This window comes from Lytechinus variegatus, chromosome 17 (genome assembly GCF_018143015.1).
Source record: "Lytechinus variegatus isolate NC3 chromosome 17, Lvar_3.0, whole genome shotgun sequence".
NCBI lineage: Eukaryota > Metazoa > Echinodermata > Echinoidea > Temnopleuroida > Toxopneustidae > Lytechinus > Lytechinus variegatus.
Genome location: NC_054756.1, coordinates 3064151 through 3088732, shown reverse-complemented (window position 1 = coordinate 3088732; position 24582 = coordinate 3064151). Strand labels below are relative to the sequence as shown.

The following is a 24582-nucleotide window of genomic DNA, read 5'->3' as shown; positions in this document are numbered from 1 at the left end:
GAATGAAGAACCATCTATTACAAATTCAATTTACAAATGTTTTAGTACCAAGAACACGAAGAAACCATTCTGAACAAAATGATGATATAAATTGATATATCTGTTTATAAAAAAATGTGAAAACAAATAATCGTCAGACAATTTGAGAATAAAACAGACAGAGCGACTAAGTTGAAGAATTCTATGATAACGATGTTGTAATATTACGTTTCAAGTTTGGGTGACTGTGTCTATCCAAATTAAATTGATCGAATAAAGTGTTAACAAATATCAAAAGCAGAAAGATGTCAAAAGTGGGAGGGTACATGGCTAACCTGGTTTGAAGTCGGTTTCATAAAACAAAAACGAAAGAACAAGCACTTGAAGGGGATAACATTTTTTTTATTCTGTTTGATACTTTATTAGAGATCGCTTACTTTGAGAATAGCTGTTTTTTATCGAATTAATAACATTTTTTTACTGTTTTATGAAACACAATATTAGTCGTTTGAAGACGTCTATTTACTGTTTGCTCTACTGATCTTTGTTTGATGAACACCCACGCACTTTGCTAGTTGAATTTTATGAAAAAAAATTATGCGTGAGCGGATGGGTATAAGTTTATTTGTTTGTGTGAAGTTTTTAATTGGTGATAAACGCCAGATGGAGAATGAGTTCGTGCCTAAGTGACTACAGCAGTTTATGGTATGTAAGAAAACCATGGAGACGTGTAGATTCGTAACGGAATATGCAGTTCAAAGTACTCTCACACTGTACAAACTGCGGTGTTAAAACTGATACCAATTGTTGTTAATAGAGGACCACACCCTGAGGTGTTAAAATTACACCCTAGAGATTAAACATAACACCAAAGACTGTAAATGTAACAACAAAAGGTGTTGTAATAAAACCTTTAGGTGTAAAACTAACACCAATTTAACACTGGTGTAAAATAACTGGTGTGGTCCTCTATGTACACCAGTTAACACCACAGTTTTTGCTGTGTAGAATGAAGAATCATTGATTACAAATTCAATATACAAATGTTTTAGTAACAAAAACACGAAGAAACCATTCTGAACAAAATGATGATATGAATTGATATATCTGTTTATAAAAAAATGTGAAAACAAATAATCGTCAGACAATTTGAGAATAAAACAGACAGAGCGACTAAGTTGAAGTTTGGGTGACTGTGTCTATCCAAATTAAATTGATCGAATACAAAAGCAGAAACATGTCAAAAAAGGGAGGGTGCATAGCTAACCTGGTTTGAAGTCGGTTTCATAAAACAAAAAAAAAGAACAAACACTTGAAGAGGATAAAAGTTTTTTTTCATTCTGTTTGATACTTTATTAGAGATCGCTTACTTTGAGAATAGCTGCTTTTATCGATTTAATAACATTTTTTTAATTGTTTTATGAAACACAATATTAGTCGTTTGAAGACGTCTATTTACTGTTTGCTCTACTGATCTTTGTTTGATGAACACCCACGCACTTTGCTAGTTGAATTTTATGAAAAAAATTATGCATGAGCGGATGGGTATAAGTTTATTTGTTTGTGTGAATTTTTTAATTGATGATAAACACCAGATGGAGAATGAGTTCGTGCCTAAGTGACTACAGCAGTTTATGGTATGTAAGAAAACCATGGAGACGTGTAGATTCGTAACGGAATATGCAGTTCAAAGTACTCTAACACTGTACAAACTGCGGTGTTAAAACTGATACCAATTGTTGTTAATAGAGGACCACACCCTGAGGTGTTGAAATTACACCCTAGAGATAAAACGTAACACCAAAGAGTGTAAATGTAACAACAAAAGGTGTTTTAATAACACCTATAGGTGTAAAACTAACACCACCAATTTAACACCGGTGTAAAATAACTGGTGTGGTCCTCTATATGTACATCTGTTAACACCGCAGTTTTTGCTGTGCAGTTTGAAAAATATATGGTGTCTGGTGAAAAGATAATGAGTTAGAAAATTAGTCGGTCGATATTATGGAGACAGGTGTATCTAAAACAAAGCGTCAAACATGGCAAAATGGAAAAAAAAGTCCTTGACTTGTGATCATACACACTATTTTTTAGAGTCTTTTCTTCATGTAAACGAGGATGGGGCTACATTCGATGCCTATATTTAAGAAGGCAATCTAAATTCTGCGTATTACCAGTCGTTTCCAACATGTCCAATGCACGCTGAAGCAAGTTTATGGTACATGAATACAGAACGACAACATGATTATACACAGCGCTTAATCAAAACTTTGATTAATTCATGTTTAAGGGGACCTTCGGCTGGAATGGTTATGTCCAAATGAATAAAGTAAATCCAACGAACAAAACACTGAAAACATAATAAAAGTCTGGTTTTAAAATAATAACAGACTCATCGAATAATGATGCTACACACTTATAAAGTTGGGAAACATACTGTCCACTGTGTTGGGTAATGTATGTCGGTAAAAATGTACATATTTTGGGCAATTATTATGCTATTGAACAAATTTATTATCTAATTATTTGTTTTTATTACCTAAATTGGGCATATTTTAACAAATAGTTGTGTGGAGAGTATGTTGCCCAGGGTTGGTTAAAAGTTGGGCACTTTTTGCCCTCTATTTTAAAAGTGTACAGGTACACCAACGAATGTCGTTATACTTAACGTTTTTCACACTGTGGGCCGATGAACATCGGTGAGCAATGGCAAACATAACTAGTCATAGACTCCTCACACCAGCCGTTTTCACATGGCTCAAAGGAACAATCTTTTTAGTTGAATAAAGAAAAGTTAACAGGAAAACATGGTTCATAAACCGGTCCCAAGAAAAACCAACACATACATGAAAAGAGAAAGAAAAAAGGAATAACAATTATAAAAATGATTGTTAATCATTATTATTTTCATTATTGCTGTTATTATTACTATTATTATTATCATGATTATTATTATCATAATTTATATTTCTATTACTTTCGTTATTGCTATCATTATTATTATCATCATCATTTTTATTATTGTCATCATCATTTTACATTTGTTGGTAAATTATGTATTTGCATTTTTGGATGATACACCTTGAGAATTTGATGGAAAAGAAAACGGTTTTAAAATCCCCATATGTATTACCCAAATACCTAAACACATTTACAAGTTATTGGAATAAATAATTATGGCCTTTCATTGTAATAGGGGCACATTCTTATTACCAAGTTCCTTGAAAATAGTTTAGTTCATATACACTGTAAAAACTGTGGTGTTAAAACTGACACCAATTGGTGTTAATAGAGCACCACACCCTGAGGTGTTAAAATAACACCCGAGAGATTGAACATAACACTAAAAGTGTAAATGTAACAACCATAGGTGTTGTGATAACACCTATAGGTGCAAAACTAACACCACCAATTTAACACCGGTGTAAAATAATTGGTGTGGTCCTCTATGTACACCGGTTAACACCACAGTTCTTGCTGTGTATCGTACCCGGAATTCTGCAGATACGCTTCCCCTCTGGTATACCCGTTCTGTTTTGTCTGACAGAACAACCATCTTCGAATGTTGGAGAAGGGATCAGTTTGGGTATGGTTTGTATCAGACCCATTTCAGGATCCTCCTTCATTGGACACTGGTTAAACATTGGTAAGGTGTAGTTCAGTTTGTATCCATCATCGCAGCATGACAGTTTCAATCGTTCGGCAGCAGCAATAGAGTGAATTGCTGGAGATGAATCAACCAAAAAATTACCAATTTTAATTGCGAAAAAAAATACACGCAGCACCCCCCCCCCCCCCTTAAGGCCTGGTCACACCGCCCGAGCGTTGTTGGAGCGGTCGTGGAGCGGAGAGAGAGAAAAATCATCTCCGCTCGCTCCCGTTCACCATTTCGATTTCGATTGTTTCTATTTTGTTTTCGATTTTTTTTCCCCAATTTTGTGAGCGAAATTCGACCCCCTCTCCCTACCGCTCCACGACCGCTCCGACGCTCAGGCGGTGTGACCATGCCTTTAATAAAGTCTTGGGGTCCTTCAGCAACCCCACTTCCTACGGTCATGTCATGAATCCATTATTGTAAATGCAGGCCAGTATTCAATTCAATTAAGATCCGTTTTATAATGCAATACGATGCTGCTTGATACTGCAACAAAGCTAGGCCTCCATGATAACAATTGGACTAACCATCAGGAAGCCTATGTACACACATTCTGTGTTTGGTTGGGGCAAGGGTTCGATTTCATAGAGCGAAATTTCTTTTTCGATCTTGTTTGAAAAGGGGACTGGAGGACAGCTCTGGCAAAATCCCACGCCTGCCACTTTTCTCTATTCCAAATCTTTTCGCAATATGCAGGACGTCCCAATCTATAATATACATGTATATAATATATATATTCTAGAATATATATATCTCATATGATTATATATATATATATATATATATATATATATATATATATATATATATATATATATTATACAGTTATATATGATTTATAAAACATCGATGATTCTAGGTGTTTTCTGATTATTATTCTGGGAACCAATGTACAATATGTAATACTCATACACACGCACACCGCGTACCGCACCCCTCCACCCCTAAACCCACACCCTCGCGCGCAAACACCCACACACACAAACAAATACGTTAAAAAACGCTTTGTACCGCATTCACTTACCCGATAGAGAAATAATAGCGATGCAGATGAACATCAGAGACGATGTTAGGCCTAACACATAATCCTGAAGATATCAAACAGATTCGTTTATTGTGCGAGATCTCTTTCACATTCACAAGTAACCAACATCAAGTTAGATGTGCATTATGAAAATTCAGAATAATAAAAAGTATATTTTCAAGAATTTTCACTCAGCAGTGGAGAACAACGATAAGAGTATCGTCGGTCCACTGGAGCATCAGGGGGGGGGGGGAAGCCGGCCCGTGCCCTCCCCTTCCCCTTTTAGAGGCACAACTAAAATTCATAATGTTAAAATGCCGTTAAGACAGAATTGTGCCCCCCAAAAAAATAATTTGAAAATGGAGACTTTATTTTGTTATTATTATTCTTTTTTGGGCTTGTTAATTTTTTTCTCGGGAAAAAGTACCCACCCCTCTTGGAAAATCCTGGACCCGCCCCTGCTATAGTCATTAAATATTTCAGTGTAGTTATGAGAAATAAATTCTTCAGATTAAGGTATACCGAGTAACGTTTCAAACCAATTAGACGTGGCCTGGTAAGTCGCTTGACCAATGTTTTATTTTGAAATGACTTTTACTATTATTCAATTATTCTGACAATCAATTTCTGTTTTTGTTTCTCTTTAAAACCCTACCGAACATGAATAATCCCTCCGTGGCATGCTAATGCTTCCAACTTAAGCAAGTTTCACTCTCAAATTTTGATCATTCTGGATTCTGTCAAATTTTCCAGCAAAGTTACCTCACATTGTATAGTTTTGTTGAACAGGAATTGAAAGTGAATTACACAGGCTTTGCTTTTCATGGAAGTATCTCCGCTGCGGTCTACATTATTTTTAAAGCCAAGAAAATGATCGCTGCTCACTTTTAATAGATTTTGATTAAGTTAATTAATCTTCAACATTAGTAATAAAATATCACTGAACTCAAAGAACTGTCTGTGTTATTTTGAATAATTATGCATTGTTTCTTCCAGGAAGCGAAGTTGAAAGTGGGAGGGGCACAGGGAAAAGGGGCACCGTCTATTTCCAAAAGGGCACTGTCTTAAACATGGGCGTAAGCAGAAATTGTTTTGCTGGGGACAGCACGCGTAAACTTTTTGGAAAGCGAGTGAGCGAAGCGATAATTGAGGCGCTTTCGGACGACATAAAACGGATCTTTCTCGGGTGAAAGGGGCACAGGACATATTCGTGAGGGGCACTTTGGGGGTAAAAAGAGGCACTGATTCGAGAAAGGGCACTAACAAGAAGGCAAGGAAGCATCTGCTCTGAAATAAAACGGATACTTCTCAGGTGAAAGGGGCACAGAACACGTTCGTTGGGGCATTTTTTCTTGGGTTAAAAGGGCCACTGATACGAGAAAGGGCACTAATAAGATGGCAAAAGGACACTTGCTACAAAACGAGTCTTATTCAGGTGAAAAGGGCACAGAACATGTTCGTGAGGGGGATTTTTTGGCAAACTTTGGCAATGATAAGAGATATGGCACTTGTTAACGCATAAAATTGGTCCTTATTAGGTGAAAAGGGCACAGAACACGTCAGTGAGGGAGCATTTTTATGAAAAATAGCACTTATAAGATAAAGGGCTCTGGTAACACCTAAAATAGCCTACTTGATAGAAAGGCAAATATTTACCTCCATCCTTGCAATTTATAACATTGAAACGGTCATCCTAGTCAAATTGAATCATTTCAATCTGCTGGAAACTGAAATGTGATAGTTTGGAGTGGCACACGTCTGTTCTTGTAGTCACCTTTTAGTCAACTGTCGTGAAGAAGAGCAACGTGAATTGAAGATTCATTTACTAATACATCGCTTTATTTAAACTTGGTGACGAACAATACAACTCATCGCCAGACTGTCTGGCTGGTTAGGTTAATGCACATGTTTATTAACTGTAAATTTTGTTTAAAGTAAGAACAAAATTATTTCGAAAGATCATTTCATTTTTTATAGGGTACCATTAATTTGGAATACTTTATCAAAGTAAATAATAATAATAATAATGGTATTTTATTCAAAGACTGTTCGCAGCAAGAGCTGAATTGTACAGAACTTTTACATAAAAAACAGCATGAAACATAACAGTATCAAAATAGAATTATAAAAATACACAAAGCATAAAAAATCTACTATCATTAATACTTTGGGGGTTAATATGAATCAACAGAATATTTTCAAATATAGGTAACTGCAGAGGTTTCAAATTTTGCTTAAGAAATGAAGGAAAATTGCTCTCTTAATATTTTAGGAGAAATTGTAAATACCAAATCATCACTACTTATTCACTTTTAATGTAATTATTATTCTGATTGTTTGTTCAGGTTAGTTAGGTAATTCTTTCCCCTTTTCTACTTTAATTGTTCTTAATGTATTATTTTATTTGGGTCGGCCGACTGTAAGGTTAACGGGGTTTTTTTTGGCAGCTACCCTTTCAGTATAATACTTTATTTATGTCTATGTTTGATTTTTTTCATGTTTGTACTATCTATATTGTTATTTATATTGTTTTTATACTGAGAAAAATAAATTGAATTAAATTGAAAAATTGAATTTAATTTATTTTGTTCGGTTGCTTAACGTTGGTTTAACGCTTTGCCAAATGACACCAGACCGCGGTTAGATTCGAACTGACTACCCTCTGTTTACAAGAGTAAGAACCGCTACACCACGGCTCCCCCACAAATTGTAACATAAATCTCTGACAGTAAAGGTTCAATATATTATCTAATGTGTCTCACTAATTGCTTTTAAATTTCTCCGAACAATAAATAAGGTAATTGTTCTCACCAAAAAAGAATAGGGAAGGAGCACAGTATTATGGGAAACATTAACAGATTAATGTAAATGCAATTATTACATTTTGGGCTTCATATAATTTTAGCACAGAGTTAGACCTGATCTAAGAATACGGGCCTTTAATATTTAAAAATGAATCTTTAGGATTCAAACTAAATCCAGAATTCGATTGATCCTTAAACATGTTAAATACATTCCATCTAGATTTATTCTTAATCTCTGCTAGTTAGAATGAACGACGTAACGTTAAATGTATATGTAACGCCGCTTCTCAGCATATCAATATCATTAAACAACATTATAATCGAGACAAGACACTCTGGGATATGAGTAAAAAAAATGATAATAAAGGAATGTACCAATTGATTGTATTTATTAAAATAAGTAATAAATTTTATGGTATAAAATGTCCATTTATTGTCAACAGTAAATTAATTTACACCTGTGTAATGAGAGACATGATAAACACATTTAAACTCCAAATCTCAGTTTCTAACTACGTGCATGCGTGTTACTTTAAATGCAATATACAAAGTTGTGTCTATTATCACGAATATAAGTTATTGCATTAGTTTATCATAAAGCTGATATTATTGTCTCAGCGGATCATTAAAAAAACAACCAAACCTCTTTCATTTTTGACACTGTGTTTTGTACTAGGGTTTCCTGGAAACGTTTTAATGGAAATTTGAATGACTTGAGTAGAGATTGTTATATATATATATATATATATATATATATATATATATATATATATATATATATATATATATATATATATATATATATATATGAAATCAAATGCAGAAAGACAAGAATAGACTGGAGAAAACGCAAAGTAAAATAACACAAAATTTATTTTTCAAGATATGTAAACGTGTGACTAATGCTACTATTGCATTTTTTTCTAACAAAATTTATGTTAAATATTCAACTCCAACATGACCAGGATTTCCAGCTTTCCAGGAAAGCTGGAATACTTTGCATTGCTTTTTAGTGGGTCCCTCCATTTCCATCTTAATTTAATTTCTATTGAAAAATAGTTAAAACCTCCAATGTGTTGCCCAAATCGTGTAAGTTTTTTCCACAACATATGTATTATTATTTTTGTTTCTTTGCATTGGATACAAATACTTATTTTTATATATATGGTATACAATTTGTTTTTGTTTGATGGAAGTGAAATAAATAAAATTGAATTGAATTGAATTGAATTGAAAACAAAATTCCCTGATTTTTCCCTGATGAAGTTTTAAAATTCCCTGATAATCATTTAAACACATTCCCAGTTTCGCATGTTTTCTGAGTTGTTGCAGTGAATTACATGTATGTTCAGTATAAAAACAATAGTGTAAAACTAATCAGTACCACCATAACTAGTCATTCAATGGATGTTGTTTTGATATGCAAAATGAATATTTATAAATAAATATGACTGACTACCTTGCTGTCGACTTTTAGGCTGATTTTTTTCCCTGACTGGAAGAAAGTAAAACAATTTTCCCTGGGGCCCGTTGCAGAAAGAGTTGCAATCAATCGCAACTCTAAAAATCATGCGCAATTTGATTTTCGACCAATCAACAACGCGCATTCGGAACTTGCGCATGATTTTTTGAGTTGCGATTGATTGCAACTCTTTCTGCAACGGGCCCCAGATGTCCCTGATGAGCTGGGATGCCATATTATATTAGATTTAAAGAAAAATGATAATGGAAAGATATCCCTCTCGTCCGTGAAACCCATGCACCAATTCATAACAAAATGTTCTTTTTTCTCGGCGGATAAAAATGTATATACAAATTTCGTCAACTTTGATTGATTCAGAACTTGTATCACCGACATATGTTTTTAATACAGAAAGAATGTGTCCGTAAATAAATGTTTTGAAACTCTTGCAAGATTTTGCGTACAAACAATTTATTGGAACAGTCGTTTAAATGGTTGAAGCTTATACATGTATAAGAATGACAAACCCCTGACTTTGAGCTTCGACAAAAGTCTAAATTGCTTCTCGATAATGAAGTTTACAATGCAAGATGTTCACTTATGTTCGAAAGCTTTTGCTGTCCCCTTTTCGATTATATCTCGAACACTTTTTTGTAGTTTTATAATAGTGATGATGATAATAATAGTGATGTCCGTCCAGAGACGCTCATGGCGCTGGGACAGCAGCAGTTCCTTATATAAATACATATAACTACAAATATAAATGTAAATGGAGTAAAAAAAAGTGATCTTAAGTTTATACTTAAGTACAGTTTTGCACCACCCACTGGCTGCATCATGGTGGGGCCTGGTGCCCTCCAGCTTGCTGCTCCATTCACATACAATTTTCATGATTTGAGGGGCGAGCCCGGTCAGCTAAGTACTCAGAGGAATTCTAGCAAATAAGGGCTCCAGCCCCCATAGGAAGCTAGTCAGACCAGTGAGTGATGATACAAAAGTATTTTATATCATTAGCGCGATTTACGTTGCTTATCGTGAAGCTTTCCGTAACGTTCATCTGGCAAGGGGTCCTTGTGTGCACCCCTTTGTAAGTGTGAGTAGGTGACGCCCTCACCGTCTGGTTCCGTCGTTACAGAGTCTCCTAAGGTCTGATAAGTATGTCCGGCATTGGGTGTTAAATATTCGTCATCCCCAATAACTATTGAATCTTTGGCTGTTGATTGGCTATTTGAAATCCCTGTCAACGGTGTGTGTTGGAGATTGTCGTATGATTCATCATCAGGTTTGAATATTGGATCATCATACTCCGATGGGTCGGTATATAAAAATGACTGACCGTCTCCATCTCTTTTCGCTGTCTCAATCACAGGACAGTTAACGGAAAGCGGTGATTGTTCAGTTGCGTTTGAGCCTCTCAAAGGTGCGCTCTTGGTTGTTTTGGTCAATTGAGAGCCAGATTTGATGGTTAAATTCAAGGGGGTATAACCTTCTCCGTCGGTCTCATGTAAATCTTGGTAAGTGTGATCAGTTATGGTTGTGCTTTGTAATCCGAGTGAGGGGACTTTGGTTGACTCGGTAGCAGAATCGGCAGATAATTTTAAAGACATAGGATAGGGTCCATCGTTAGTGTTATCCAAATCTTGGTAGGTATTATCACATATCCTTGTATTATTACCTTTGTCATCTACAAGCTCCTGAGATTGCTTTCTATTCTCTCGACCACCACCTTTCTTGTCCATCCTGCCTGGGTTCGTATCCCCTGAATCCCTTTTTACAGAGCCTGGCATGTTGTACACATGGTAGTCCTTCGTCTCCTTGCCACCGAACAGGACGTTATATTCTTCATCCCCGACCTCGTTGTAAATCGCCCGGTTTCCAGGCTTGGAGGACCCACCGGAAGGCATCTCGGTGTATTCGTGCTGGTTAACATCGTCGAGAACCTCTGAATAGTTGGCTTGATTTGATGATCTCTTTACGGAATCCATGCTTGTGGTATATTCGTGCTCGTCATTGCTATAAGTATGAATTTCACGGACTTCCACGGATTGGTGAGCTGATGATGACTTATGGTCAGCTGATGATGACCGTCTAAAGATCAACAAAATTAAGAAAATTGACGTAATTCAAACAAAAATTAGAATCAACGTTTCCACGACAATCACGACACTCTGAGGTACATTACAAAGAAGTTTATGGCAGTAAATGATTATTAACAATCTTAATATAAGTAAATTTAGAGTACCTGTAGTAGTAGTAAATGTAGTAGAAGTAGTAGCAGTAGAAGAAGTATTAAATGTTATTGTATATACAGAACATAACATTCATTTGTTACCATTTCCTCACTCATGCATTGTCCAAATGGATTGCTCAAAATAATTGATTGATGTGTTCGTGGTGTTATTGAATATATCTGAAAGTACAGATAAAAATTGGTTACAGCTTTCTAACAGATGATTTTTTTACAACACAAACTAGAATAGCAATTGCATGTGAGCATTTGTGGATGGAGTCAGAACTTTTTCTCCAATGCATTTCTTTCCTTCGACGACCAGCCGTCATTAAGACGGTCGATTTAAATCATTTTACCTTTTCTTCACGAACCACACGGCTCCTATTATCATAAATATGAGGATGAACGCTAAAAGAAGAGGTACTGCGATGTATAATATACTGCTTGAACCTGCGATAGAGTAAAAGAAAACAGCAATGACAACCGAGGAAAAAGACACACTGTGTACATGCGATTAAAGTGCAACCAAGAATAATAACTACAGAGGAATCAGACAAAACTCAGACAATGGTATATTCTTGGTGTGTGAATTATTTATTATATTAAAGCACCTGTTTCTGTTTTAGAAATTACTGGATTATATTGAATTGTATGTCCCAAAATTGTTATGGCGTAGATGTTTGATGTGGATTTCTATTCTATGTACTCTGATTTTACACGAATATTTGTCTGACTCAACCGAAACAAGCATAACTGTTATGTGTTTTTCCTTCTTTATTTCTAACTTGGTTTGGTTGAAAATAAACTTTTAAGGTTTTAACAGGCTGACAACTTTAGAATAATTTATGTAAATGTACACATTGTTTTTCAAACCATGCAATCTCATTTTAAACATAAATGTTTCTAGTGTAGGAAGTGCGAAATGACACTCCTTTAACACTATTCGTTTGTTTCCAAACTTTAGACGGGCATTAACGAGAACCAAACATTGGTTATGGATATATAGTTCCGATCGAAAATAGAATGGAAGGGGTGTAAAAATATTGTGTAAAATTTTGAAAGTGCACTGGGGACATGCAAACTAAGGGGTATTTTTTTTTTCATTTTGATGCAATATGAAAAAAAGTCAATTTCAAATGAGCAAACCGATTGTCAGAACGGTAACAGGTGGTTTTCAAAACTGTCCCTCAAAACGCGTTCTCCATAAAGTTTTTTTTTTTTTACTTTTACTTGGGGTGGTATTCACACTATGATATTAGTAAATAATATGCTAGGGTGAAATAAAAATGAAAGTCTCCTTTTGTCAGCCGGTTGACGTCTTAATATAGTTGTAAAAGATAGTATATTCCGGTGGCTCTGACGTACGGTCGACCGCATATGACTTTAGTCATGACGTTTGCAACAAAAATCGTAAATTTTTATGACTGAAATTGTGAAGTTTCCAACGAAAATTCGCTGATTTCACGACTGAAGTCGTGCATGATCGACCATACTTCGGGGCCACCACACAGTAGTTCCAGACGTCGTTCCTATGACATCTACATGTGTTGCAATTTGTTTAAATTTCCATAGAGAAAGTGATCTTTTAATACAATAAAAACACCAAAAACTTTCTTACTGTTAATCCAATTTCGATCAAACGTTCACTTGCTTACTTCTAAGAGTTATCTTATTTGTTTTTCTTCTCTTTATTATCTATTATTTTTGGCGAATAATGATGAAATTCACTTGAAAGTCTTGGATTGTATTTCCTTTTATCGAGACCCCCAACCTCACCTTTTGGTGATACATCAACTGGACTTGCCGTAGTATGTTCGGGAGTAGACAAATTGGAAGGCATAGGACTGGTACTGTTGGTTTTTGTAGTTGATGTAGTAGGCATATTTCCATCAGGTACATCGCGACCTGTTGGTACGTATGAATAAACTTCATGTCAATTGTATTTCATTAAAAAAGATAATGATCGAGGAGAAACTTCGTTATGCTGATTTTGATGATGGTGATGACGTGTAGATGATGATGATGATTATGATGGTGATGATTGTGGTGATGATGGTGATGATGCTAATAATGACGATGATGATTAAGATGAAGATGATGATGGTAACTGAGAAAAAAAATGGCAACAAAGAAAAGAATAACAACAAGACCAAAAAGTTGTAAGGAGAATAGAATGAATTATTAAAGACGCAGAAGAAGAAGAAAGGAAATACCAGAAGTAGCAGACACAAGAAAAGGAAACAAAATATAACAACAAGAGTCATGATATTGGTGAAGATGATAAATATCATGGTTTGCAGGGAGAAGAAGGGTATTTACCGGTATAAATCCGTCTTGTCCTTGTAGTATACAACCTTGTTGAAGGCGTTGAAGAAGGAGGAGATTCTGTTTCGTTGTAGATTAGAAGCTGAAAGTCACTAATCTGGACCATTCCTGCTCCTCTTGCTTGGAATGTTACCTGTAAATAGGGTATAATCATGATAAGTGATATACATTACCTTACAATCAACTTCAGAAGAACCCCTTGCGTTGATACAAAAACGTATCAGTCTAAATAGTGGCGCCTTTTAGCATTCGCTATGAAGGGTCAATGTCTTAAAGAACGAATAAAGCAGCACCAAGAACAATAGAAATCACTTAAGACATTCTTGTTAACATTTGGTACCTTCCGCAATCCTCACGGACGCTAGTATTAGGGTCCCCTAACACAAAAGTTAACGCTTAATCATACACTTGAATTTTAAGATTGATTGTGCATTACAGTCAATAGAATCAAACGTAGAAAACTGCTCTACGATCAATGCTAAGCTTTGTGTAACAGGGGGGTTACAGGCCCTACAAATCTGCTTTTCGTGTGCAAAATCCCTTTCCGCGACACCCGCACCATACATGCATGTATATTACGACTGATGGCTGGAGATATTCAAAATGCAGGACCTAAAATAGATTATGACATGGATAAGAAAGTGGTTTTTCAAACAAATCGAGAACATATTGAGTGAGGACAAACTTACTGAATGAAGGCTTAAATATAGATCATTACAGTCCATCGAATCGATATTACATTTAATGTGGATTATTGGTGGATCACTGGCAATTGATTTCATGGATCAGATCAACCTCTCCAGCCGAACATTTCGCATGCGTTGATATGTACACATCATATGCGATACCTTTGAACTCGTTTCCTTTTGTTTCTTTGTTTCTTTTGTTTACTCCTTATACACAAACGATATGCCTCTCGCACACGATGTGAGGGGCATTATGTTTTACATTCCCCAGAAATGGGGATTAGATTCAAATTCCGGGGGACCACTTCCATTGATGAGTGGATACCAGGCACGACCACGGGGTTTCGAAAAGTACCCTAAACAAGGGAAGCAATTCTTTTCCAGATTATGAAAATGCATCTCTTAACAAGTATTTGGCTTGTGAAACCCTACAAGTATTGGATATATATCCCTTTTTTTCAGCATTTTAAACATCGTTTTGACACCCTTATAACGTTACATAGGCCTATATACGTAACGTACCTGCCCACTCTGTCCCCTTTTACGGGTGGTCGCTACTGGTATCCACTAATCAATGGAAGTGGGCCCCCGGGCGGCCTCTCGAGCTCTAGGAGGAGTCAAATGTGGCTTTGGAAAGTCGTCCTCAATCGGATAAATCGCTGTTACCATAGTAGCAACCAGAATTTTGCACACGAAACGCATATTGAATGTTTCCGTCGCAGATGCGAAACGAAAAAAAAATCTCATGTCACACAATTTGCATTGCAGGACTGAGTGTTACGACCATGATGACGGGCCCAAAAAGTCCCTTCCAAAGTCAACTACCGTTGGAAATAAGCGTCTGCGTCCTCAAACGAAAGGTCAGGATTGTTACTGCAGCATCGCGCGTAAAACAGAATGCATGCGAGGTGAAACTAAACGAAGAGGTGACGTTTAGGACTTACCGTCCAGGACCTTGATGAAGCAAAACTTGAACTGCAAGATATTTTAAGTTGAAGACCATTTTGGGACACAAATGGCTCGTTTGTTGCTTGGCAGGTAGTGACACAGTTTCCGGACGATACTGACGTAGTTCTCTGCAGTCCTGATATTGACGGCAGAACCTGGTTGGTCTTGATTGTGTAGCTGAATTTGAGTAGGATAGCGCCCTCAGCACCAATGGTCGCTGGCAGAGTACCTCCATATGAAACACAGCCTCCATCGCTCGCACTATAACCATGATAACCTAGCATATATTTTTTAGACAATAAATAATATGCTTATTTATGGAATAAGCTCACTGTTGATTACTTAGTACAAACATAGATATGGAGAAGGGTCCATGGTATAAAATAATGAGCATTATGCCTACAAGCTTGTTTTGTTTTTTAGTATACAAGCTGTGCTTACTTTTTGTGTCTCACTTCTCATGTTTTCTTCATCGTGTGTAATAAGGTAATTAATCGTTGATATTACTATAATTATCTGTCTAAAAGCTACCAAGGAGAACTAGATGTTAGATTGGATCGAGACGTTAAGGGGAACCACATCTACGTTGGGTGGAGTTTCGGACAACGGGAGAACAAAAATACATCTTAATTTTCATTCATTTTTTATCATTGCAAATATTAGTATACAAATAATTTTTTTTATGTCAAAAATGTCTTTAAAACGGGTAGATGTTATAGTTTGTCAAATTAAATCGAAACTCTTTTGATCCGAACCTTGGATCGTACTCACCTAACTCTCTTTCGCAGATAAAAGCATGTCTGTGATCACACTGATGATCTTCCCAAGCGTAGTTTTCCTGCTGGCGAATTTGGAAACAATCTCGACCCCCATCGTTGGCTCCAAAACAAGAATATGTGATGGGTGATCCATCCATCCAGACCGGATCGCCATTGGAATCCCTCTCGATACCGATCCAGTGCTCGCGTGGTGAACGAGTTACCAGAAAGGAAACCAAGAAATCCTGTTCCTCGCTGGTGGTGATGTAGACGAGATGGTATCCCATTGCTTCGCAGTTCTCCCTAGCACGTTGGAAATCCATATTATCACTGCTGAATTTGTAGCATGAGTCGTCGGAACTATGCGAGCCATCTTCACATGCTGGAGTAACATGAAGATGACAAGAGAGGAATTAGGGACCTTGATTATCAATATTTAGGCAATTGAAATATAGTCAAAATTATGGATAAATGATCCTTTTACGCCACCTTCAACCTGGACGGGTCAGACCTAGACATAGACCTACCTTAAAATATGCCCTTAGAATTAAAATAGCGTTGTGTTGGCTCATTTGGTAGAGCGTCCTTCTCACAACCGGGAGGTCGGAGGTTCAAACCTAGGCCGCGTCAGACCAATAGACGTTAAAAGATGAAAGTTGCTGCTACCTTGTTTGTTTTAAAGGGATGAAGCCTCGTCGATCTGGCGTTGCACATCGGCTGCCGGGCCAACGATCAAGTGGAAAAAACAAATTTGTCGTTGTATTTCATTTCTGATGCATATTTCGAATAATAAAATATGGATTTTCATTTTTGGATTTTAATTTCTTAATATCGTTCGAAACCATAACAGACATGTACAACCCTTCCCCCAATTTGACAATAATGCGCGTCTGGTGCAGTGAACATGCATCCCCCTCTTGTAGTGTCAAATCGGTTATAGTAAATCAGAAGCAGAAAACGTCTTACCAGTATGCCATTGATTTAGACCAGTAACAGGAGGAGAAACCACACATAGCAGGGACGTAGGGGGCGCCGTAATGGTATCTAGCAGATTCGTGAAAGGATGGAGAAAACGTCAGAAGAATATTCGTTAGATCCTATACAGAAAAATTATTAAAACACTACAAAGTCATTTTTAAAGTGCAGAGATGTGAATATTTAGAATGTATATAGATGAAAGCAACAATAACGATATACGTCTAAAATGGAAGACTTCAAACAGCTTCATAATACTTCATAATCACTGGTTATGGGCACGCTGATATACGGGCAAGCTGTGAAGCCTACGAATAAACGTCATGGAAAAGGAATTACCATATACGGGTGAGTATTGAATGTAAATTTACTTTTAAAAATCCATGTTTTAAGTCAATCGAAATGATGTAGAAAATGTTTTTTTTTCCAAGAATGTGTTGCTCCACACTGAAGACTTAATGTAGCAGCAACAAGCCTCCTTTCGATGTAATCACAGTAACGATATTGGTAAAATAATTAGTACAAGTACACCATTTACCGATGATATCGAAAGACTGAGATATGACGACAACATCTGGAGCCTGAGCAGAATTGGTGAGAATAGCTTGAAGATTTACTTCATTTGATTCGGACAAGAAATAATCTCCCTCTGCGACGAAACCGTCAGTGTTGAAGAAATAAGCATGGTCAATGTTCTGCCCATCGGTTGCTCTGATGACGTTGTAAGGGTCACCTCCACGTATCGATACAAGAACTCTTGAACCGGGAGGGCCAAGGATGCCCAAGGTGTGTTTGTACGGTGATGTTGGGTTAGGTGTCGACATGGAGCAGGCAACTTCCGTTCTGATTCCTGGCATCAGAACAATCCCTGCAAGTACAGATAATTCATGAGGATTGATTATTCAGTAGACACAGAACAATTCATCCTTTATCACGTTAATGTAAAACATGGATTTATTTTACGAAGCATTAAATAACTACAACTTCATGATACATTCCCTATTAAAGTATTGTCCGTTATTTATAAGTTTTGAATATTTTGTTAGAAAAGGTTTAGTTACAAGTCCAACCTTTTTTTTTCGTTGAGTCGTGGTTTTAAATACCCATGCATGTTTGTTTGTTTGTTATGTGTTTTCCTGTGCAAATGTGTGTTTGAATCCATGTTAATGTTAAGGTGCATGAAGACAAAAGAAAACGCTGAGAAACTGTTTCATCACCACTGAAAAAGAAAAGTGACTATCAACATCATCAATATTGCGTCATTTTGCACCTTTTGAATTTTGACCTTGCCCCACACATCAAGGCACTGTACCCCGTATGACGGTGTGAACCATAATTATATCATGTAGGGTATTATTTCAAAGAGAATAAAATGATGTATTCATTGTTATCATGCACATTAATATTAAGTAAAAATCGAGGAGGTTTATCGATCAAAGTCAGATTTCCAATTTTTTTTGAGGAGTTTAGATAGTCACATGGATGCTTCAAAAATATTGTGAATAAGTTGTTGGTGTATAAATGATTATATTTATATACACACGTATATACACACACACACACACACACAAACACCTTTATTACACTCGCGCACGCGCGCGCACGCACACACAATCACACACCCACACATATATTGTATATGTATAAACATTATACATACAGAGAACCGCACATATACATACAAACATGAATAAATAATGCACATTTATTGCACCTATACACACCATACACACACCCACACACAAATCTATCCTTCTCATTACCTCCTTCGATGATGTTATCGTTGGCACAGCAATTAGGGGTGCAGCGAATAGAAGTAACCCCATTATTTAGGCAAGCCCACAAGGTATGGTTAGATAGTATGAGATCTTCGTAATGGGTGCTGGCCTGGCAGATGTGAGTTGGTTTTGTACCTTTATGAATACGAAGCATAAATTTAGTGATATTAGACAGATAGAAAAATACAATATTGACATATTAATGAGTAAGTGCTCTAGAATTATTATCATAAGGAAAAGTATTATCAGTAATTTGTTTTTGTTTCTGTAAATAGTAGTAGTTGTAGTAGTAGTAGCAGCAGCAGCAGTAGTAGTAGTAGTAGTAGTGGTAGTAGTAGTAGTAGTAGTAGTAGTAGTAGTAGTAGTAGTAGTAGTGGTGGTGGTAGTAGTAGTAGTAGTAGTAGTTGTTGTAGTAGTAGTAGTAGTAGTAGTAGTAGTAGTAGTAGTAGTAGTAGTAGTAGTAGTAGTAGTAGTTGTAGAAGTAGTAGTAGTAGTAGTAGTAGTAGTAGTAGTAGTAGTAGTAGTAGTAGTAGTAGTAGTAGTAGTAGTAGTAGTAGTAGTAGTAGTAGTAGTAGAAGTAGTAGTAGTAGCAGTAGTAGTATTTACACAGATATGGTTTTGTACCTTTATGAATACGAAGCATAAATTTAGTGATATTAGAAAGATAGAAAAATACAATATTGACATATTAATGAGTAAGTGCTCTAGGATTATTATCATAAGGAAAAGTATTATCAGTAATTTGTTTTTGTTGCTGTAAATAGTAGTAGTAGTAGTATTTACAAAGTATTAGATGTTACTTTTACATGATTTCGAACATGATATAACAAACAAACCTAACACATCAAATATTTAGAAAGTTTCCTCCGCGTTTCTAAATATTTTAATTACCTTTATTCTTCATTAAGTAACATGACATCATAACCGTGACTACATTTTAATTATCCTTGTACTGTATTCGAAAGTATAAACGATTCATTGCTATGTAATATATCAAGATCAATGAGTAAGCTGCATTCGTGCAAAGTTTACAAGATTTACAACAGATATATCTGTACTCTAAAAACAAACGGATATTAGTCTTGAGATAACATAACAAACAACTCTATGTAATAGATTAAAAGGAAGCTCTAAACAGATCAATCAAGCTTTAGTTATTTTCGATCTACCTATGTGTTTTATATTCTAGCCAGTCATATCCTACAGCCAGGATGTTTTACTTTCAATGTTAGCAGACCTAAAGACTTGGGTTTTCTGATTTATTATGATAGAACCAATCAATACTCTGTTGCAAAAAAATCTGTACACATGTATCTTGGTCTTGGCCCGTCTCATTAATCTAACATGAATTACAATTAATGAACGTATGCTTTAATAGTTTTTTTTATACTCTTGGGATGATGATGATTACGATGATGATAATGATGATGATGATGATGATTATGGTGATGATGATGATGATGGTGATGATGATGATGACGATGGTGATAATGATAATAATGATGATGATGATAATGATGATTATGGTGATGATGATGACGATGATGATTATGGTGATGGTGATAATGATGATGATGATGATGATAATGATGATGATGCACAACGCTTGGATGATGATGAAGATGCACAGCATTTTGACGATGATGGTGATGGTGATGCAGTAGAAGTAGTTGCAGTGGAGATAGTAGTAGCAGCAGCAGTAGTAGTAGTAGTAGTAGTAGTAGTAGTAATAGTAATAGTAGTAGTACTAGTAGTAGTAGAAGTAGTTTTGTATCAGTAGCCTAACAGTATAGTTTGGTAGTTGTCAAAGAAGTGGTTAACATCCAATATTACTATTACACATTTTGATTGGCAGAAAAGCACGGGCGTCTGACGGTGGGTATTTTGGATAAATTTCGAATGAAAGCGATTTCAGCAAACACATTTGACAAGTCCCTTTGTGAAACGGTCTTCAACTGATTTATATAGCATTTGGGTAAAGCTAACCACTTTTGTGAATAAAGTTCTAAATTATAGTACGATCGCGATAATAGAATTCGAATTATTCAATGCGGTTTTGAACCGAAACAATAGAATTGATTTTGTACGTATATATTGTTTTATTTTCTTACCACATTCCCATGGCGATGTTATTCCGGTTGTTGTACTACACGCCTGGCCTTCACGTGGAATCATTATTGTAAATAAGAAAAACATCCAATCGACTCTCTTGTGATTAAAACAATCCATAGTCAATTCGTTGACAAGCCTTTGTAAAATAGACAGTAGATGTATTTATTCGGTATTACAATTCAGGGATGAATAATCTTGAGAAAATGCATGAAATGTACGACTTGTGACTTCCAGATTGAATTCGGTTACTAAAACGCTCGTCTAATGAATAGGAGACATACTCATCTTGTAACAAACACCGTCATGTTTATAAAGCGAGTGGGTATACTACACACCTCTCATCTTCCGTATACCACTTATCTACCGTTCTACTCTTCATTTCCTTTGCCTCTGACATCGGCAGATCAGGGAAATGATTAAGGGATATATTGGGTAATAAATGTGTATTCATAAGAGACAAACTCTAAGGCGGATGTGTTATTCTATATAACTTCGGAAGGATGGGCCACATGAAAGTCACGTCAATAAAAAAAAATCATAACGGTAGTCCTTTTATTCTTAATGTACGCTTTTAAAATTACCCTGATTTTACAGAAAAAAAACCCCAAAAGTTCGCCGAAAGCAATAACAGAATCATTCTGTAAATTCATCAAACATTTTTTTTCCTACAAGTTAAATAGAACAGGTCTGTTTAAAAAAGGGGAAAGGGTGTTTTATTTTTAAGGTTACATACACCAAATACAAATTTCCTGTAAGATTACGCAATCTGGTAAGAATACAGGTGTTCTAGAGACTCTGGTGCAGGAACCTCTTTAATTTTAAGGATAAATTTTCTAATAGTGGATAGAGTTAACCCATGGGAAAGGAGGAATTCATACCATTCTTGCATACTAACCATGCTAAAGAATAAAGTCAAATATGTGCTACTATGCACCCGTGACCTTCTCCCACTCCTATGAGGCGTGCAGTAATCTTAGCTTCCAGAGAGGCAGCTGAAGTCCAGCCCAAGAAAATAACAATGATTAGCATAAAATAACAAGCACTAAACTGAAAATTTGACCAAAATCGGGTGTAAAATAAGAAATTTATGCTATATCAAAGTTTTGTTTAATTTAATGAAAATAATAATCCAAACAATAAAAGACCAAATAAGTAGAGAGTGATGGGACATCATCAACTCTCTCAGGTGCATGTAACTCTTTTGTGAAAAATAAACGAAACTTTAAAATGACCAAAACTTGTTTTATTTTATATCCGATTTCGATTTACAGTGTTATGCTTGTTCAATGATTTTTGTCTACGTACTTGAGTCAAAACAACACTTTCTTTTCATGGGGTGGACTTGACCTTTAACATTTGAAATTGAAATTGAAACTTTATTTACGGCAATCTTCATAAATAACATGCAAATCAAGAAATATAAATATTTCGATAAAATACATTATATTACAGAATTACTAAAACTTAAAACCCAATCACACAGTCGAAGCCTGCGAAGTACTACAGATAAATTATTGTTTCAGATCCCATTTCACAAAAGAAAAGTCACATTTGGTGATCGTGCATTTGCACTTGCTGCCCCCAAACTATGGAATAGCCTGCCAATAGATATAAGAAGCTCTCCATCCTTGGCTCTCTTCAAATCAAAATTAAAAACATATCTCTTTAGTTAAGAAAATATGCTGTGTAGACCAAAATAAGTAAAAAGAGCTCTGAACAAGCGCAGCTGAATATATCCATATAAAAGCTGCGCTTTATAAATTATTGCTTATTATTATTATAACAAAAGTGAGTATATTAAGAATAGTGGAAGGGTCACTGGAAAGTTACACAGAACTTGTAAATTAGTGATCCTGAAATTAACACAGAACAATACAATAAAAAAAAACAAATGCAGTCAAGAAAAACAGAACAAACATGTAAGCAATTACTATTAGTATTACACTTTCTGCGATAAATGGATTTTTAAATGTCTTTTTAAACATCTAAAACAGTGAACACATTAAAAAAGGCAGCTCTTAGACTACCTGTAATCAGGGTTTTCCTTCTCTTGTTGAATATTAAACATAAACTCTTACCCTGCCAACACATTGCACAATTATTTGATCTGTGAAGACCTATCCAATGCATCATTGAGTCAGAATAGCAACTACGCCCGCTACGCCTTTTTGCGACAGAGCAGTTGATCAGCGTACTTGTCTTTACGTGATCAAACTTTTCTCATTTACTATATTATCAAGAATTTTTCAAGGATGGAGTCACATCAAACGGTTAATTAGTTGATGTAGCTTTCCATTGCAAAAGAAGTAAAGAAAAAAAAATACACGGGTGCACTGTAGCCTACCATCAGTTTCATGGGAAAACTGAAAGTGACTAGGTTGAGAAGAAGAAAATCTGGCGAAATATGGCAAACGCAAATTTTGACAATTTTTTATCAACATTTTGTCCATTAACAAAACCCAGTGCAAACGGTGCAATCATTATTTGATTTCTTGAAAAATTTCAGTTCCTTTTCTTCTTTGTGTTTCACTTGGACGGCCACTCGCAATTTTTATCAATTGTGAGGGGTTTTTTTTCTCGGGACAGTAGAGATGTGCTACGACCTAGTGGCCTAATAACGTGTATGGTTACACATCAACTACTAATCAAGAAAGTCGCTTCCAGACAGGACACTCTGTCTTTGGGTCATTGGTGGCGGAAGCCAAAAAAAAATAGGGGGTCCACCTGAAATTTTTGGATGGACACAGGTAAAAAAAAATGGACAAACAAAACAAAAATATATCGACATTTTCTTTTGGGGGGATGGGAACAGGTATCTCTGTAATGTATCTGGAATGTATCTCTTTTATCACACTAATTCAAATGAAAGAGAATGAAATACGTATTATTGATACGAACCATACCAACGCATGTATTTTTTAAAAGTCGATTGCTTAGATGGGACTGTGTGACGTCACGATAGGCTTTACAAAATCATGACAATGACGGTTAACCATGCCCTTCATATTGACATCACTCTGTCTCCATTGTGACGTCATTCGACATGTCGATGTAGACTTGAGTCCGTCATCCCGTCACCGAATTGTTTCGATCACCCATTTCCTTTTTTTGTTTTACCCGCCCCTCCTTATGCTATACGTTTTCAGAAAATAATCATTATTGTAGCATATACTGAAAAATACGAGCTTTAAAGCTGGGTGCAAAAAAAATCGCTTTGGCATGTCCCCGAATAATATGTCCTGGTCACTATTTAGTGATTATAGTGAATAGAGAATACCGTATATTGGGTGTGATCACTAAATATCACTCGTTTGGGCGTCGTGGTCTAGTGGCTATGACTCTTGTCTTCCAATCTGAGGGACATGGGTTCGGTTCCTAGCCATGGTGTGTTTTCCTTCAGCAACAAATTTACCCCCATTGTGCATGCACTCAACCCAGTGAGGTGAATGGGCAGTGATGTAGGGATGGGCTGTTGCCCCCCCCCAAAAAAAAAAAAATGAAAATGAGCAAAACAGGGGGAGGAGGTTAGAAAAAATCTCATGAAATAGCCGCGCATGCTTCTATCAACGTAATATGCTTGGAGAAATATCGAGATTGAAAGATTGAAAGAAAAGGGTCAATCTCAAGTAGTTAGTGTTGCCTGTGGTGGATTAAGTATACCATTATTTTACACGTATATTACCAGACTATCATGCCACCTTCATCTGCCTGCCACCGTGCCTAAACCAAAAAGTAACTTTCAGACCATACTGTTAAAAATAATTTAGACAACGCTGTTTACTATGTGACTCGCACAGTAGTTGTGTAAACAGTTTAAACAGTGTTTAAAATCTTGAAAAAAAA

At 36.0% G+C, this 24582-nt stretch overlaps 1 protein-coding gene across 1 annotated transcript; it reads right to left on the bottom strand.

The window, feature by feature from the left end:
- Positions 1 to 9075: 9075 nt before the first annotated feature.
- On the bottom strand, positions 9076 to 21048 carry LOC121431404. Its single transcript, XM_041628969.1, has 10 exons — positions 20739 to 21048; positions 18613 to 18762; positions 17388 to 17717; positions 16841 to 16918; positions 15888 to 16256; positions 15113 to 15393; positions 13477 to 13615; positions 12934 to 13062; positions 11514 to 11607; positions 9076 to 11015 (listed from the first exon to the last, which is right to left on the bottom strand). Exons 1-10 carry the CDS (start codon positions 20854 to 20856, stop codon positions 9938 to 9940), a joined length of 2766 nt encoding a protein of 921 aa, XP_041484903.1. The 5' UTR covers positions 20857 to 21048; the 3' UTR covers positions 9076 to 9937.
- Positions 21049 to 24582: the final 3534 nt, after the last annotated feature.

Coding starts and splice junctions, on each gene's coding strand:
- LOC121431404 (XM_041628969.1), bottom strand. CDS start 20,856: ATGGATTGTTTTAATCACAAGAGAGTCGATTGGATGTTTTTCTTATTT. Junction 17,718..18,612: donor CGATAACATCATCGAAGGAG/GTAATGAGAAGG, acceptor CTGTACTTGCAG/GGATTGTTCTGATGCCAGGA. Junction 13,063..13,476: donor GACAAGACGGATTTATACCG/GTAAATACCCTT, acceptor ACGTACCAACAG/GTCGCGATGTACCTGATGGA.